This window comes from Ictalurus furcatus, chromosome 2, assembly GCF_023375685.1.
Source record: "Ictalurus furcatus strain D&B chromosome 2, Billie_1.0, whole genome shotgun sequence".
Classification (NCBI taxonomy): Eukaryota; Metazoa; Chordata; class Actinopteri; order Siluriformes; family Ictaluridae; genus Ictalurus; species Ictalurus furcatus.
The window spans coordinates 4,860,152-4,878,400 of NC_071256.1; the positions used below are offsets into that span (position 1 = coordinate 4,860,152).

At 44.0% G+C, this 18,249-nt stretch overlaps 1 protein-coding gene across 1 annotated transcript; it reads left to right on the forward strand.

The window, feature by feature from the left end:
• The first annotated feature begins 1,385 nt into the window (after window positions 1-1,385).
• LOC128616667 (E3 ubiquitin/ISG15 ligase TRIM25-like) lies at window positions 1,386-17,651 on the forward strand. Its single transcript, XM_053639348.1, has 12 exons — window positions 1,386-2,070; window positions 2,645-2,740; window positions 2,867-3,100; window positions 3,242-3,401; window positions 7,812-7,871; window positions 8,005-8,525; window positions 10,142-10,831; window positions 11,329-11,424; window positions 11,553-11,795; window positions 11,998-12,187; window positions 12,471-12,530; window positions 15,532-17,651. The coding sequence occupies exons 1-12, from the start codon at window positions 1,471-1,473 to the stop codon at window positions 16,068-16,070; spliced, it is 3,489 nt and encodes a 1,162-aa protein (XP_053495323.1). The 5' UTR covers window positions 1,386-1,470; the 3' UTR covers window positions 16,071-17,651.
• The last annotated feature ends 598 nt before the right edge of the window (window positions 17,652-18,249 follow it).

Genomic DNA, 18,249 nt, shown 5'->3' on the forward strand with positions numbered 1-18,249 from the left:
TGTGAGGGGATAAAGCTAGCCCGAAGGGAAGAATCTGATTTTGGTATGCGTTGCCTCCAAACGCAAACCTCAGGAACTTCCTGTGACTGGGCAATATTTCTATGTGGAAATATGAACCTTTTAGATCTATCTTCACAAAACAGTCCTCGAACTGAATCTGTGGAATGCTAAATTTGGGCGTCAACATCTTGAACCTATATATCCGAAGAGTACAGTTCAGATGATGCAGATCTCAAATTGGCCTCAGGGAACTGGGTACATGTTCTATGGCCCCTTTGTCCAAGAGGGATCTTACTTACTGCGCTAAACTCGGGCTCTGCTCGTTAACTTTTCCACATTCTATTGGAGGGAAAGCATCAGACTTTCATTGTCCTGTGACAGCTCGCTGACCAGAGAACACTGAAAACTTGGAACAGCCTTGGCTAGGAGAGGCCCTACAGTAGTACTGGGGGCTAACTGCCCTAACAACCTCATGTCACCTGATACATCCCTCCACGGCCCCTCAGGACAGCTCCTCCTTTGTCTGCTTGGACTTTCTGACCATTGACCATGGAGAGAGCTAGCTCAAAAGCGCCTCCTCCACCTTCAGCATAGCTAAATAGCCATGCCGTTCATTCCCCATGATGGCCGAATAATCCGACATAGCAGGGTTATAAATATAAATTATGCATGGTTTTCCCCCAGAAGCCTGATATTTTGTCATGAACTTCTGGAAAAAAGGGACGCTTTCTGCAGTGTGAGGAATTTATTTTCACTGGGGAGAAAAAAGCTCATCCAGCCTTAGTAATCACTTCAAGCAGCTGTTTATATGCTGCTCTCAGTTTTTAGCACAACATTCTGGCTCCTTGGAATTATTCGTTTTATATTTTTATGTGTGCATTTTGTTTTTCGGGGCTTTTCATAGCAGAAGGAGGAGTCGCGACATGAGCTCCAAAATCCAGTAGAGAGCCGGACCTGTAAGACAGAGCAGGAACTTCTCAAGCTCCTCTTCCAGATCCATACGAGATCCATACGTGATTATTTTAGTAGATCTGGTTTCAGAGCAGAAACCTGATGTCCAAGTTGCTTTTTTGTAATTTATTACAAGAGCTTGTGTCTTAAATTTATGAAGATGGTTGAAGTAAAAAATGGATGTACTTTTAGTATAGAGACCATTTAGTGAGATTGTTAATAGCTGATGTTGGAAAATGTATGTAAGTTGTGCACAGACAAATGTACAAGCTAACACATGCATACACAAGCAAGAATGTTATATGGTGAAGAAATGGTTAACAGAGGAATGTTCCTAAAGTCTAGCTCTCTCTCTCTCTCTCTCTCTCTCTCTCTCTCTCTCTCTCTCTCTCTCTCACACACACACATAAAATCAGGAACTGACTCCTCGCTTAAAAGAAAACAAAACTTAGAGTCTCTCTCTCTCTCTCTCTCTCTCTCTCTCTCTCTCTCTCTCTCGCTCTCTGTGAGTTCAGGAAAATGGCAGAAGCAAGTATTTCAGTAGATCAACTTTCAGTGGATGAGTTCAGCTGTCCAGTGTGTCTGGATCTACTGAAGGATCCGGTGGCTATCCCCTGTGGTCACAGTTTCTGTAAGGTGTGTATTAATGACTGCTGGAATCGGGAAGATAAGAACAGAGTGTATAGCTGTCCTCAGTGCAGAGACACTTTCACTCCAAGGCCTGTTCTAAGAAGAAACAACATGCTGGCTGAAGTGGTGGAGAAACTGAAGAAGACTGAAGTCCAAGCTGCTTCTCCTGCTCACTGTTACGCTGGACCTGGAGATGTGGAGTGTGATTTCTGCACCAGGAGAAAACACAAAGCCGTCAAGTCCTGTCTGATGTGTCTGGCGTCCTTTTGTCAAACTCATCTGAAACCTCACTATGAAGTTCCTGGTTTAAAAAGACACAAGTTAGTCGAAGTTTCTGGAAATCTACAAGAGAAGATCTGCTCTGAGCATGATAAAGTGCTGGAGATCTACTGTCGTACTGACCAAAGCTTCATCTGTTATCTGTGTATGACAGATGAACACAAAAGCCATGACACCGTCTCAGTTAAAGCATACAGAACTGAAAAACAGGTGAGAAAAGCAAGTCTAATCTATTCATACAAGGTATTTTGTACAATTTGTTCGGATGGCTGTGATGTCATCAGGATTCAAGCAGTATTATATTCTAACAATAGACTCAGCTGACTCTGTTTTATTATAAAAAAATTTTTTTTAAAGACTTAAATGAATAAATGTTGTTGCTGTTATTTGTGATGTAACCCAGTGGTCATCATGATTCAAGCAGTATTATATTCAGGAGCGCTCCAGGATCAGGGTTGGGAACTTCTTATATATTGTACGATCTACTGAGTTCTGCATTTCTTCTAAGAAATAGCGCATTCTACTGCAACATTTCTATGTTTTAATTGCTGTTACACTGAAGTAAACTTGTATTTAGCAATAGTAAAATCACCCAGTGATACAGCAAGTCATACTAATCACATACTCACACCACATTATGAACTTCTATGAACTTTAAAACACCCAACATCCAGTCTTTTACACTTTAATAAGGTGCTCTGTAGAACCCGAATGAACTTTAACACTTAATCTGCAGTTAATCTCATAATGCATACACAGTAAAAGGTATTGTATTTGTCCTCAGAGTGAGCTAAAGGGGGAGCAGATGAAATCCCAGCAGAGAATCCAGGAGAAGCAGAAGAAAGTGCAGGAGCTGAAACAGGCTGTGAACACTATAAAGGTGAGCAGTGAGCAGAAACAAAGCTGCTTCTAGAAACACACACAACATGGACAACAAGTCATTTAGAGGCCCAGTAAGAGACTGAATGGTAAATGAGCTTGGATGTGTTTGTGTGTCTCCTAACAGCTCAGTGCACAGACAGCAGTGAAGGGCAGTGAGAGGATCTTTACTGAGATGATCAGCTCCATGGAGAAAAGGCGCTCGGAGGTGAAAGAGCTGATCAGAGCTCAGGAGAAGGCTGAACTGAGTCGAGCTGAACGACTCCTGAAGCAACTGCAGCAGGAGATCGCTGATCTTCAGAGGAGAGTTACTGAGCTGGAGCAGCTTTCACACACACACAATCACATCCACTTCCTCCAGGTAATACTCACTGTCTGATCTACACACACACACACACACACACACACACACACACACACACACACACACACATCTGTATAATCATTTATATATTTCTCCACCTTTCTCCTTCTTCATGATGTATTTTCTTTCTCTCCATAGCGTTTCCAGTCTCTCTGTGTCTCTTCTGGATATGAGGACTCACCCAGCATCACTGTCAATCAACATCTCTCATTTGATGGAGTGAGGAAATCTCTCTCTACTCTGAAAAATAGACTTGAGGAATTCTGCCAGAAGGAATTCATCAAAATCCCTAAACATGGTGAGAGAAACTGTCCTGCTGGGAAATCTTTACTTTCTCTGCAGCACGGTAAAGAGAGACATGAAATTTCCCAAAAACACACAGAAATGATTTCATATGATTACATGTTACCTGTTATTGCTGCTATACACTTATACATATACACTTTTTATTCATGTCTTAATAGTACAAGAGGGTGTGGGTGCCCAAAATGGCAGCCTCATACAACTTTATTGTAGGAGGATCAAACCCTGCCAAGAAACATTCCTGAAAGAACTCCAGGACTGTAGAATGTAGCATGTAGGACATTTACCATCTAAGAATCTATGATCTGGTGCCCCTCAGAGCTGAGGGTGTTCCTGCCGAGGGTGATAAATCAATCATCTGGCTTGAGACAATAGATCCCTGCGAATGGGAATCTCCCAGGCAGTGCCGTCCAGCAGAGATATTATCTCAGAGAATGATATACGAGCTGGCCAATAAGGCCAAACTGTAATACTGAATGAATGTGTGTGGTGTAGACCACCCCACCGCAGCACACACATCCTGCATGCACTCCCCTTAGATAAAGCATTTGAGGAGGTGACCCACCTAGTGGAATGAATCCTTATGCCCAGAGGCATGGTGTGATCATGCGCCTCATAAGCAATAGAGATTGCTTACGCTATCCAAATAGAGATGCGCTGTGTTGATGCAGTATCACCTCTACTGTCACAGCCAAGCAGACCAGCAACTGCTCTGACTTATGCCGATGGCCAGAGCGGTGGACGTAAGTACAAGGAGCCCTCACCTGACACAGTAGGTGCAATCTTCCTTGTTCCCGTGTAAGGAATGTAGGAGGGGAGTAAGCCTGCAACACTACCAGCTGGGCAGCAGACATAGGCACTTAGGAATAATCTGACCTAGGATATAGGGAGGCCTTGGCTAATCCAGGGGCAAAGTCAAGGCAGGAAGGGGCAACAGAGATGTCAGGGCCAGCCAAAAGAGCCAACTTTAGGGTCATGAGCTTATCTGAATCTGACTCTAAGGGCTCAAATGGGGTGCCTAACAGACCTTCCAGGACCACAGAAGGTCCCAGGAAGGTATGTGTGGTCTGCAGATGGGCCTCAGCCATCTGACACCATGCATAATCCTTGAAGTTAGAGGATGTTGTCTCACAGAGGCTTCATCAGTAGGGGCATGGCTGGCCAAAACGATGGCCACATAGACCCTAATTGTAGAAGGAACCAACCCTGCTGAGAAATGTTCCTGTAAGAACTGCAGGACTGTAGCTATTGCACAGTTTACTGGGTCTCACTGGTGTTCCTCAGAACCCAATAAAAAAGTTGCAACTTGAATGCATACAATTTCTCATAGTTGGTGCTCTAGCGTTAAACATGGGTTCTACAACCTCGGTTGAGTGGCCGGAATCTATGAGCTGGTGCTCCTCTGTGACCAGACTCAATTTCCATAGTTTTAGCCTAGGGTGATAAATCAACTTTCTGGCTTGAGACAATAGATCCCTAAAAATGGGAATCTCCCAGGGAGTGCCGTCCAGCAGAGATATTATCTCTGAAAACCAAATTTGAGCAGGCCAATTCAGTGGTACTAGCAGCAGATGTAGCACGATCTTGGCAAATTCTTGCTAGAGCCTGTCAGAGCAGAGTGGTCGGGGGAAAGGTGTACACATGCCCCCAGCCATGTGTGTACCATGGCATCCAGCCCTGACCCTTTTTTTGGTGTGGGAGGAGTGAGGGCAAACCACAGTGGGCGAACACGTCCACTTCCACTTGGCTGAACCTCCACCTTATGGGCTCACCCACTTGTGGATGGAGCCTCCAATCCACGGGCCTCAGCCCCTGCCTCAACAGGATGTCTGCCCCCACATTCCGGTTGCCCAGAATGTACATTGCACTCACTGACAAAACTTCCCCTCCACCAGAGAAGAATTAGTTGAGCCTGCCTTAACAGGGGGCACAAATGTAATCCTCCCTGGTGGTTAAAATATGAGACCACCGTTGTATTGTCTAACACATAGTGACCTCTCAATGAGGAGAAGTATTTCAGTGCTAGGAGCATGGCCCACCCTTCTAGGCAATTTATACACTAGATATGGGCCTCTCCAGAGACCGTGAGGGAGGTGCCTGACATTACCTTCTTGCCATAAGAGATGCCCTAGTGACCCGAGGCTAGAAACCAGGGACACCTCCAAGTTTTCAGAGCACGTAGGTATCGCTGCATGACACTGATTACTCTCAGGGGTTTTATCTGAGGACAAGCCACTACTGAATGGTCTTATGTGCAGTGGGACCATTGGTATGACCTTGGCTGCTGCTGCTATAAGTCCCAACAGACTCTGTAGAGAATGGAGGGGATGCGCAGACCAAACTTTATCTTCCTCAATATTGATAGGATTGCCCTACAGATGTTGGGGATAGACATGCCCTTATCATATAAGAATCCGATATAACCTGTAGAAAAATCGCTCTTGATTGGAAAAGCAACTTTCCTAAAGGTTTAACCTGAGCCCCAAGCTCCTCATCTGGGTGAGAACAACATCTCAATGTTGAATCGCTAACTTCCCAGACCATGCTAGAATTAACCAGTCGTCCAGGTGGTTCAGCACACGGATGCCCTGGAATCGCAAAGGAGCCAGTGCGGCATCCATGCACTTCGTGAAGGTGTATGATAAAGCTAATCAAGGAAAAAAACGATATTGATATGTGTTGCTTATTCTCCAAACGCGAACCTCAGGAACTTCCTGTGACTGGGCAATGGAATATCTACCTTTTTTAGATCTATCATCAGAAACCATTCCTCAAACTGAGTCTGTGGAATGCTAAGTTTGAGTGTCAACATCCTGAACCTGTATGTCCGAAGAGAATGGTTCAGATGAGGAAGATCTAAAATTGGTCATACTCTGTCTTTGCTACAGACCAGGAAATAATGGCTGTAAAACCTCCCTCCCTCAGAGAAAGAGATACATGTTCTATGGCCCCGTTGTCCAAGAGAGATCTACTTTCTGGTCTGACGTCAGGCTTTGCATTGTGTTGAGAACTGTGGTGAGCATGCCTCTGAAAAGGGGGATTCAAGCTATGAACTGGACCCAGAACCCTTTTCTATGGAGGACAAAATGCATGGAGACACATTTGCTAGTAGTTTCCACACTGCCAGGTGGTCTTTAGTGATGTTAACTTTCCATATTTTGTTGTAGGGAAAGCATCAGATTTATTTTGCCCTGTTACAGCTTGCTGACCAGAGAAACTGAAAACTTGGGACAACATTGATTAGGGGAGCCCTACAGTAATACTTGGAGCTAACTGCCCTAACAACCTCTCGTCCTCTGATACCTCCCTCCGCGGCCCCTCAGGACCACTTCTTTTTGCCTTTTCGGCACTGATCATCATTTTTAAATCAGGCCTAATAGCAGGCTGCAACTGCGGCCACCCAGTCCCCCTGGCTTTCTGTAGGGGGAAGTGGGCCACCATATTCACCTTCTGTGCCTCCCTCACAATCCTGCAGGTCTGCTTGGTAGGCCTGCAACACTGCCATTGTATGCCGAGATCCACAAGCAAGACCCTCTGCCACACAGGCTTCGGCAACCAATGCCGAGGTGGTTTTACATGGCCTGGATGACAAAACCGGCCCCCCTGATTTTGTTGCCACTGATGGAGAGAGGTGGCTCCCAAGTACCTCATCCACCTTCTGTAACACAAAATAGCCATACTGTCTATCCCCCACAATGGCCGAATATTCCGATGTCACAGAGTTATGAACATGGCCTTCCCCAGAAGCGTGACGCTTCATGGTGTACTTCTGGGGAAAAAGGGGAGTTTTCTGCGGTGTGAGGGAGCGCTCTCCTTCTCACTGTCTCCCACTCTGGCTCCTCGGAGTCAGAGAGGGTGGGTTGACTCTTTTTTTTTCAATTAGTATTTTCCACTCCCTTAAAAATTATGGGTGGGTTGACTCTCCATACCAGAAAGAAAAGTCGCTTTGTGAGCCCCAAAACCTGGAAGTAGAGAGCCGGCTCTGGAGGAAAGTGCGAGAGATAGAGCAGCGCTCATCTCCGATTCCCCCTCCAGATCCATCCGGGACCCCCAGGATCTTAGCCAGCTGGCTGCCTCAACAGCAGCTGGCCCAGAATCCTGAGGTTCCAAAACCCATCTCAGCTGAAGCGAGAGAGCCGGGAGCCACACCACAGCACATGTGACTGTGCTGAAGACAAAAGAGCTAATGCATGGCAGGCCTATAAATAGGCATGATTTTACACAGACTTCAGATACCAGTCGCGTGCGAGGGTTCTTCCCACAGCGTGAAGCTCACACAACGTTGAGTTCCCTTTGAAAGGTAACACTAATTAAACATCATACACAAACTATATCACTTTAAACTGTTTCCATCTTTTACAACACCTGATTTTTCCATCTCCATTTTGTTTCTGTGTCTCCACAGCTGCAGCAGTTCAGATGATTTTATCCTCAGAACCAAAGAGCAGAAAAGATTTTCTGCACTGTACGTGTATAACACACGCAACCACACACACACACACACACACACACACACACGCACACACTGTCTTACTCTCCACATAAATATATCCTGTGATTCATTTCTCACATGTTTCTCACATTTGTCATGTGTTTAGATTTCTGTGATCTGACTCTGGATCCCAACACGGTAAATTATAACCTCACTCTGTCTGAGAAGAACAGATCAGTGAAGTACAGTCAGCGAAAGCAGCCGTACTCTGATCATCCAGAGAGATTTGACTCCTACAGGCAGGTGTTGAGTAAGGAGAGTGTATCTGGACGCTGTTACTGGGAGGTGGAGTGGAGCATTGAGGGATGGGTGTATGTATCAGTCTCATATAAAAGCATCAGCAGGAAAGGATGGGGTAACGAGTGTGTGTTTGGATGCAACAATCAGTCCTGGAGTCTGTGGTGTTCTTCTTCTTCTCTCACTTTCTGTCACAACAACATTAAGACTGATCTCAGAGTTCCGTCATCCTCCAGAATAGGAGTGTATGTGGATCATGGTGCAGGAACTCTGTCCTTCTACAGCGTCTCTGACACGATGAAGTTCCTCCACAGAGTCCACACCACATTCACTCAGCCTCTATACGCTGGGTTCAGTTTATCTTTTAGTCGATCGAGTGTGAGATTATGTAATTCAAAATAAAATGGTGGTGTTTTTTACTTTTCGTATGAAGCTTACTCAAATAAAGATTTTTGTTTTTAAAAACCGTGTATAAATATGTTTTCCTCACTGTCCATCGCTCTGCATTGTGGATTAATACACTATATTGTCTACAGGAGTTATTTATTTACATTAATATGATAATATGGTGTGTATGTGTGTTATAGTGACAGAGAATGCAGGTGGAGCTTTAAAGACGGGGTGTAAGTGAAGGATCTAAAGGAGTGCAACTGCACTACAGACAGAGAGAAGAAACTTCACACAAAAAGTTCTCTGTCTCTTTAAACTTCCACTCACTCTTCTTCTCACACTTTAATAAATCCCGAACCAGGAAGCTTGTTTCAGAGCAATAGTCTCATTATCTGTCTTTGAGAATTGCAATTTTGGCCAAAAGGCTTTCAGTACAAGAGAAGATCTGCTTCGTCTTCGTCTGTTATTTGTGTATGGTGGATGAACACAAAGGTCACTGTAAGGCGAACTAAAGAAGTAAAAAGGTGACAACTTGAAATCTTTCTTCCAAACAATGCAACAAAAAAAATTTCTAATCCAATTTCTAATGTGTTAGTCGGATATGAGTTCATGAATTCATGTAAATGATTCCAGTTGACTTACAGGTCAAAATTCTGCTCTTAATGGAGTGTGGAAGAAGTGACCTTTAACCCTTCAATTAAATTTTAACCATTGTGCTCATAATACACAAACACAGCTGGGCTCACACTGTAAGTGTTAAGTAACTCTGCACTTCCTCCTTCACAAACACTAAACAATTCTGGGTTATTTTTAACAACTCAGTTGCTGGGTTTAGTTTGTTGGGTCAGGTAGTCGGCCAGCATGATTAAAGTGGGTCGATGATGGGAAAATCAGCATGATGGGTTGGGATGTGGACCTAAAAGGGAACAGGCATCATGATTTATTTCCTGGAAATGAAAGAAATCAGCTGCATCTGCAACAAATGATTACATTTAACTTAATTTTTAATGTCTAGTTTGGCTTGATAAGCCAGTGTTAGAACATACACTAGTAAACATTATTTAAGAAGGAAATACACCTGAACTTACTTCTTGTAATAAATAAGTCAAATTGGTATTTTTTTTGTAAGAATATTTGAAAAATTAGATTAAATTCCTACACAATTATATTTATGGTTAACATTAAGTCACGTTAATTTTGGGCTGCTGCAGGACTGAATCTTATTTTATGCCAATATGAAAATAGGCTGGTCACATGACACGCACATGGTAACCATAATAAATTTGTGAGTTTTTTGTTTGTTTGTTTGTTTGTTTGTTTTTAAACAACCCAGCATTTAGGATTCTCATGCTAACCCAACCTCACTGGGTTTAAACAGCCCATGCTTTAGTATTTTTAATTTTAATGATTAAATACTAATCAGTACACACTATTAAATTCTACATTCATTCCATTACAGTTGAATAAAAGAGCAACTGGTTCAGTTTAAAAGGCAAAGGGGGATCACACCAAATAATGACTAATTAGTTTTAATGTTATATGGTGAAGAAATAATTGACAGAGCAATGTTCATGAACTCTGTCGTTGTGCTCTTCCTCTTTCTCTCACACAACCAGGAAGCCACTCCTCATTTCAGAGAAAACGAAACTCAGAGTGCCTCTCTCTCTCTCTCTCTCTCTCTCTCTCTCTCTCTGTCAGTGTGTGAGTTCAGGAAAATGGCCGAGGCCAGTATTTCAGTAGATCAGGACGAGTTCATCTGTCCAGTTTGTCTGGATTTACTGAAGGATCCGGTGACGATACACTGTGGTCACAGTTTCTGTAAGGTGTGTATTAATGACTGCTGGGATCAGGAAGATAAGAGCGGAGTGTATCACTGCCCTCAGTGCAGAAACACTTTCACTCCAAGGCCTGTTCTAAGAAGAAACAACATGCTGGCTGAAGTGGTGGAGAAACTGAAGAAGACTGAAGTCCAAGCTGCTTCTCCTGCTCACTGTTACGCTGGACCTGGAGATGTGGAGTGTGATTTCTGCACCGGGAGAAAACATAAAGCCGTCAAATCCTGTCTGATGTGTCTGGCATCCTTTTGTGAAGCTCATCTCAAACCTCACTATGAAGTTCCTGGTTTAAAAAAGCACAAGTTAGTCAAAGCTTCTGGAGATCTACAAGAGAAGATCTGCTCTGAGCATGAGGAAGTGTTGAAGATCTACTGTCGTACTGACCAAAGCTTCATCTGTTACCTGTGTATGACGGATGAACACAAAAGTCACGACACAGTCTCAGTTAAAGCATACAGAACTGAAAAACAGGTGAGAAAAGCAAGTCTAATCTATTCATATATATATATATATATATATATATATATATATATATATATATATATATATATATATGTGTACATGTATATATATATATACATATAGTTATTTCATAGAATTTACATTTCTAATCTCAAGTAGCTAAAGAATTTATGTACGATCTACTGAGTTCTGCATTTCTTCTAAGAAGTAGCGTACTCTACTCCAACACTTCTATGTTTTAATTGCTGCTGAATTGAACAAAATTTGTATTTAGCAATAGTAAAATCACCCAGTGATACAGCAAGTCATAATAATAATCACATTCTCACACCACATTATGAACTTCTATGGACTTTAAAACACCCGGCATCCAGTCTTTTACACTTTAATAAGGTGCTCCGTAGAACCCGAGTGAACTTTAACCCTTTATCTGCAGTTAATATTCACCCACTGAACTCATAATCTCATAATGCATACACAGTGTAATGTATTGTATTTGTCCTCAGAGTGAGTTAAAGGAGGAGCAGGTGAAATCCCAGCAGAGAATCCAGGAGAAGCAGAAGAAGGTGCAGGAACTGAAACAGGCTGTGAACACTATAAAGGTTACCAGTGAGCAGAGACAGAGCTGCTCCTAGAAACACACACAACATGGACAAAGAGTCGTTTAGAGGCCCAGTAAGAGACAGAATGATAGATGAGCTTTAAATCGTGTGTGTGTGTCTCCTAACAGCTCAGTGCACAGACAGCAGTGGAGGACAGTGAGAGGATCTTTACTGAGATGATCAGCTCCATGGAGAAAAGGCGCTCGGAGGTGACAGAGCTGATCAGAGCTCAGGAGAAGGCTGAACTGAGTCGACCTGAACGACTCCTGGAGCAACTGGAGCAGGAGATCACTGATCTTCAGAGGAGACTCACTGAGCTGGAGCAGCTTTCACACATACACGATCACCTCCACTTCCTCCATGAAATAAAGGTACACTATATCCACATTTCCAGGTGAAATATACAGGTTATGGGTTCATTGGATAAATAATGGATCTTACACGTCTAAAATTGTTCCACTTTGAACCTTTTCTAATATGGAAACAACCTGCTGTAAGATTTTACTTAAAAACTTTAAAGTAATTTTAGCTGTAATTTGTTCTCCTAATTTTATGCCTTATTGCTGTATGCAGGTTTTAGTCTCCGGCCGTCACTCTCCCGAATTTAATAGACCAGATTTTCAGTCTGATCTCCGTGAGGACTCACGCAGCATCACTGTCAGTAAACATCTCTCATTTGATGGAGTGAGGAAATCTCTCTCTGCTCTGAAAAAGAGACTTGAGGAAATCAGCCAGGAGGAATTCATCAAAATACCTGAACATGGTAAGAGACTGTGATGAAACAAGCCTATGATTTATGATAATATATATATGTGAATTTACTGTTAGGCAATTAACTAATTTGTGTGTTTGCTTTTCTTCCCCTAATTGCCTACTGTAATAAAATGTAATTCTCCTTTAAATCCTTCACTCACACCCTGTCTTTAAAGCTCCATCTGCTTTCTCTGTCACTATAACACACACACACATGCAAAAAAAAAAATGTGAATAGAAAAGAGCGATAGAAAGAACATGAATAAACATATTTTGTTTCTGTGTCTCCACAGCTGCAGCAGCTCAGATGATTTTATCCCCAGAACCAAAGGACAGAGAAGATTTTCTGTACTGTATGTGTAAAACACACACACACACACACACACACACACACACACACACTGTAGGGAATCTAGCAAACGGTGGGCAGAGCACAGACACACAGGAGGCTGTTTAGGTGTCACACGTGGAGAATTTATTTTAAATCAGTGAGGGTGTATGTGAGTGCAAAGGTGATGCCGTGTGATCAAGTGCTCAGGCGTCGGGGTCGTCCGCGGGGCTGCCGGGGCTGTGCTGGGGGATTCCCAAGTGGCGGGGAACCCGTTCTACAGTCAGGTGCAGCCGGAGGGTGGAGTCTTCGGTCACGTCGGAGTCCGGAAAAAACACACAACAGATTAGAATGCATGCCTTGGGAGCCCTCTCTCCCTTTGCGAGTGGAGGATCGCCCTTTTATACTCTCCCGTCGGCTGCAAACCTCCTCCACGATAGCCTTACGGCGGGACACGATTGGGCCACTGTCGCACCACCACTCCCAGGCTGGTCTTGATCTCGTGGTGGACCAGCTGCGTCATCCCTGGGGAGGTAGAAAAAACATCAGTGAATTGACCCACCAACTCTGTTAGCTCCTGCCTTTGTGTGGGGGTGAGATCTTCACCCAGCTGGACCAAGGTGCCCTTGTTGTGATCTGTGTCCAGGACCATGAATGCAGACAATACTGACGCCAGCTCTATCCATTTCTTCAGCAGGTTCATGTGGTTTGTTTTTTTCTCCGCTTGTTTACCGAGCTGCTGCAGGTGATAGTTCATGGTGCCCTTCCTCTCGAGGACTGTATATGGGCCCTGCCACCGGGCTAGATACTTACAGGAGCTATTCGGCACTAGCCGGAGTACCTGATCGCCAGGCTGGGACTCCCGAGGTTGCGCTGGGCAGTTGTAGACTTTTTTCTGTTCCACCTGGGCGGCTCTCACATGTTCCTGGATGATTGGGGCCACTCGGTTGATCCTCCCCTGTATCTCCTGCACATAGTCGATGACCAAGCAGAATGGGGAGGGCTGTTCTTCCCAACCTTCCCGTGCCACGTCCAGCAGTCCTCGAGGTCGCCGTCCGAAGAGGAGCTCGAAGGGAGTGAAGCCCGTGGATGCTTCTCCTGGACAGCAAAGAAGACTTACGTAGGAAGACTTACGCAGGAGGAGATCCCAGCTCCTCCCTTCCTCGTCTACCACCCAGTGCAGCATCCGCTTCATGGTTTGATTGAACCTTTCGACAAGCCTTTCGGTTTGCGGGTGGTAGACGGAAGTCTTCAGGTGTTTTACCTGCAACAGCTGACACAGATCAGACAATCGTTTGTACACAAAAGGTGTACCTTGGTCTGTCAGAATATCCTTCGGGATCCCCACACGGCTGAACAGGAGCACCAGTTCTCTAGTGAGGTTGTGGGAGGTGGCTTTGCATAGTGGCACTGACTCGGGGTACCGGGTGGCGTAGTCCTCGATGACCAGTATGTACTCATGCCCCCGGGTGGATTTGGGGAGCAGCCCCACGAGGTCCATGCCAATCCTCTCGAAGGGGATGCCTATGATGGGAAGAGGGATAAGGGGCGCCGGAGGGGGCTTGCTTGGGGCGGTGCGTTGGTACTGGGGCACTGTTGGCAGAAGCCCCGGACCTCTATGTCCATCCCCGGCCAGAAAAAGTGGTGCTTCAGTTTCTCCAGGGTGTTTCATGCTCCCAGGTGGCCCCCGAGTGGATGGGCATGGGCCAGGTGTGTCAGTGTTTGCGTTCTTGTCTTGGGGACTACCAAGAGGTCCACGATTTCCCCTCTGCGGCTGGTCTGGTGGTACAACAGGCTTCCCTGACTAGAAAGTAGGAGGAGGGGAGTCTCTGGTGCGGACTCTGGTCGACCCCCTCGAATTGACACACCTGGGCCCAGCAATGCTTCAGGCGGTCGTCCTCTTTCTGCACCCGGCCGAAGTTCCCCTGCCGGTTCACCTGTTGAAACACAGACGAGACTGGGTTAGGGTGTGTGCGGCTCACCTTCTGCCATGGCGTCCTCCTCATCTCAGGCCATGTAGGCCTCCCGCACTCGTGCTTCCTTAACTTGCTGGGGTGCTTTTGGCAGGTCCAGAGTGTGGAGGGCACACCCTGCCAGCCAGGGATTCGGAGCCTTCTTCTTCAGCTCCACAGCTGCAGCAGCTCAGATGATTTTACCCTCAGAACAAAAGGGCAGAGAAGATTTTCTGTACTGTACATGTAAAACACACACATACACACACACACACACACACACACACACACTGTAGGGAATCTAGCCAACGGTGGGCAGAGCACAGACACACAGGGGGCTGTTTAGGTGTCACATATCAAAATTTATTTAAAGTCCATGAGGGTGTGTGTGTGTGTGTGCAAAGGTGATGCCGTGAGGTGAAGTGCTCAAGCGCCGGGGTCGTCCACGAGGCTGCCAGGGCCGTGCTAGGTGTTTCCCGAGTGGCGGGGATCCATCCTGCAGTCAGGCAACACCGCGGGTGCAGCCAGAGGGTGGAATCTTCGGTCGTGTCAGAGTCCTCTGCAAAAAACACACAACAGATTAGAATGCATGCCTTGGGAGCCCTCTCTCCCTTTGCGAGAGGAGAATCGCCCTTTTATACTCTCCCATCGGCTGCTGAATGGTGGAGAACGGCCGAGCTGATCATCAACCACCAGCCGTGTGTGTGTGTCAGCATCCCCACCCCGCAGCCACGTGTTCTCCTGCTGTCCAAAACATTGGTGGTGCTGAAGCGGAGCTGTCACTTCAGTACCACAACAGCAGTCATGGGAGGAGCCGGCCAGCCGCCAGCCGCCGGCCTATCGCCACAACAATCTCATACACACACACACACACACACACGCACACACTCTCTCACATACACACACACATACACACAATCTAAGACACAAAATATTCATAAAGCATATTTAGTTTAGTTAATAACAATGAGCAACATTTTCTATTGCTGGTATTAGATAGATGTCATTACTTGGACATACAGTATATTCGGTAATTACTATCTAAAGTGTTTCCATTTTTGCAATTTTCTTTAGATTTCTGTTGCCTGACTTTGGATCCAAACACAGCACATCGTTACCTCATTCTGTCTGAGAAGAACAGAGTGGTGACAGACAGTAGGACACACCAGCTGTACGCTAACCATCCAGAGAGATTTGACTCCTACTGTCAGGTCTTGAGTAAGGAGAGCATGTCTGGACGCTGTTACTGGGAGGTGGAGTGGAGCAGTGATGTGTGTGTGTACATATCAGTCTCATATAAAAGCATCAGCAGGAAAGGACTGGGTAATGAGCATTGGTTTGGAGGCAACAATCAGTCCTGGGGTCTAAGGTGTTCTTCTTCTCGTCTGTCTTTCCGGCACAACAACATTGAGACTGAGCTTGGAGTTCCATCATCCTCCAGAATAGGAGTGTATGTGGATCACAGTGCAGGAACTCTGTCCTTCTACAGCGTCTCTGACACGATGAAGCTCCTCCACAGAGTCCTCACCACGTTCACTCAGCCTCTATACGCCGGATTCTGGCTGCGCTCTTATGGATCAACTGTAAGGTTATGTGATCCAAAAAAAATCTGAAAATTAAATTACTCCATAATCGCTAACGATTAACTGTCCAAAATTTGAAAGATTTTTAAACTGTATGAATTTTTAAAGACATCAAATTCTAATAAACATTTACATTTTCTTTGATGACTGTAATTAAAATTGCATAATTCTTTATAAATATTATATCCAGTATCAAAATTACTTACATGATTACTTGTAAACAGTCTGTAAATGGTGCATTGATGAAGCATAACTTCCAGCATGATGCTACCAACACCATGCTTCACTGTAGGGATGTTGTTCTCAGGATGATGTGCAGTGTTAGGTTACAGACAAATGTTGGTCAAAACGTTCAATTTTGGTCCAGTAGACCTAGTAAACTTTTTCAACATGTTTGCTGGAGCTTTTTTTGGTTGATCCTGGATGGATGGATTAGAAATCATTACAGTATTTAGTTTTTAGTATTTAGCATGTTCACTGGGAACGTTCTGTACACAAGACTTTAATCTTTATAATTACAGAAGCAGTTTTAGGAGGCAAAGCTACAGTATTGAGGTGATGTATTCAAGCAGGATGATGAGTATTAAGATTCTTTAAGCTATCCACATAGTCGTTAAGCTATCCACATCCAGATCTGCTCCTTGTTATACATTTCATTATTTCAGGTACTAGTAATGAACCTGCACTTTTCTTTCTTTCTTTCTTTCTTTCTTTATTTAAAATCAAATCAGACATAATGGATCCTAATAGGCCAAAATTCATGTGATTTATGGTAGTTTAAGTTGCACTTAAATCAAGCAAGGCATGCAAAAAGACTGAACTTTGATCAGAGGCCAGTGGTCGGTAATTTACTACTTTAATCAATGCTGTTTCAGTACTGATAAAGTCTAAACCCTGACTTAAAGATTGAATGTCTTCTTTTACTATACCATGGTGGTAAATTTAAATGAGTAATGTGAACTGTAATAAGTATGTATGAAGTTAATGTAAAACTGTATAATACTTCCATCCATCCATCTTGTATACTGCTTATTCTTCCTTCAGGGTCACGGGGAAACCTGGAGCCTATCCCAGGAAGCATTGTGCACAAGGCAGGGTACACCCTGGACAGGGTGCCAATCCATCTGTATAATACTTTATGTTTATAAAATATAACCCCAAACGTCTGTAAAATGAGACTGTATTCTGTCATTTGTCATAGACCAAGCTACACTGAGGAATCTATATTTAGTCACATCACTACTAGTTAATTCAAATATGTTTCTGTTTATTCATTAAAATAGGCTTGGGTATTCATATCAATTTGATTAATCTTTTTTTTTTTAAAAAACTTAGCCAAAATGACACATGGAAAATATAACCCTATAGTTTAACCACATGTGATCTAGTTTAGTCATCATCATCATCATCATCATCGTCATTGTTATTATCATCGTTATTGACAGTGTTGCCACATGTTTACATGTGATTATTATGCAAATAATTTGTTTTGGGCTGTGCCTTGTTTACCTACACTTCCAGTTAAAAATGTGAACTGGACATTAATCACTATTAATGCCACAGAACAAATAAAACAATACTGAATGGTAATTAAATACTGAAAGATTAATCTATATGGAACTCATTAACTGCTCCCTGTCAGATCCTAATGTGGCTCTAAATGAGAAGACTGAAGTCCAAGCTGCTTCTCCTGCTCTCTCTAACGCTGGACCTGGAGAGTCCTACCTGAAGTATCTGTTCTATATAATGGGGCCGATCTCTATATTGTGTCTGGATTATTTCATGTGTCCTAATATAGAAAAAGCCCCTGGAAAGATCTGCTCTGAGCATGATAAAGCGCTAGAGTTCTACTGCCGTACTGACCAAAGCTTCATCTGTTATCTGTGTATGATGGATAAACATTTTATTTGGATTTGTTAATTTAGATATAGTGCACCAATGTTCCCTGACCAGTAGAGGGCAGTATAGATACATTTATTACTGTATACATGTTATCCAGTGCAACGTACACTTTATCTCATTTATCAGACTGAGCAGCTGAGGGTTTAAGGGCCTTAAGAGAGGGTTTAAGAGAGAGACTGGAGAAACCTGGATGAAGAAACAAAGAAGAGAGGGAGAGAGACTTGAGTGGTGGACGTGCAAACTTTGCTATGGTGAAGCTTTCTCTAAGGAGATGTTTATTTGGCATTTAGAAATGTCATGTTGAAGT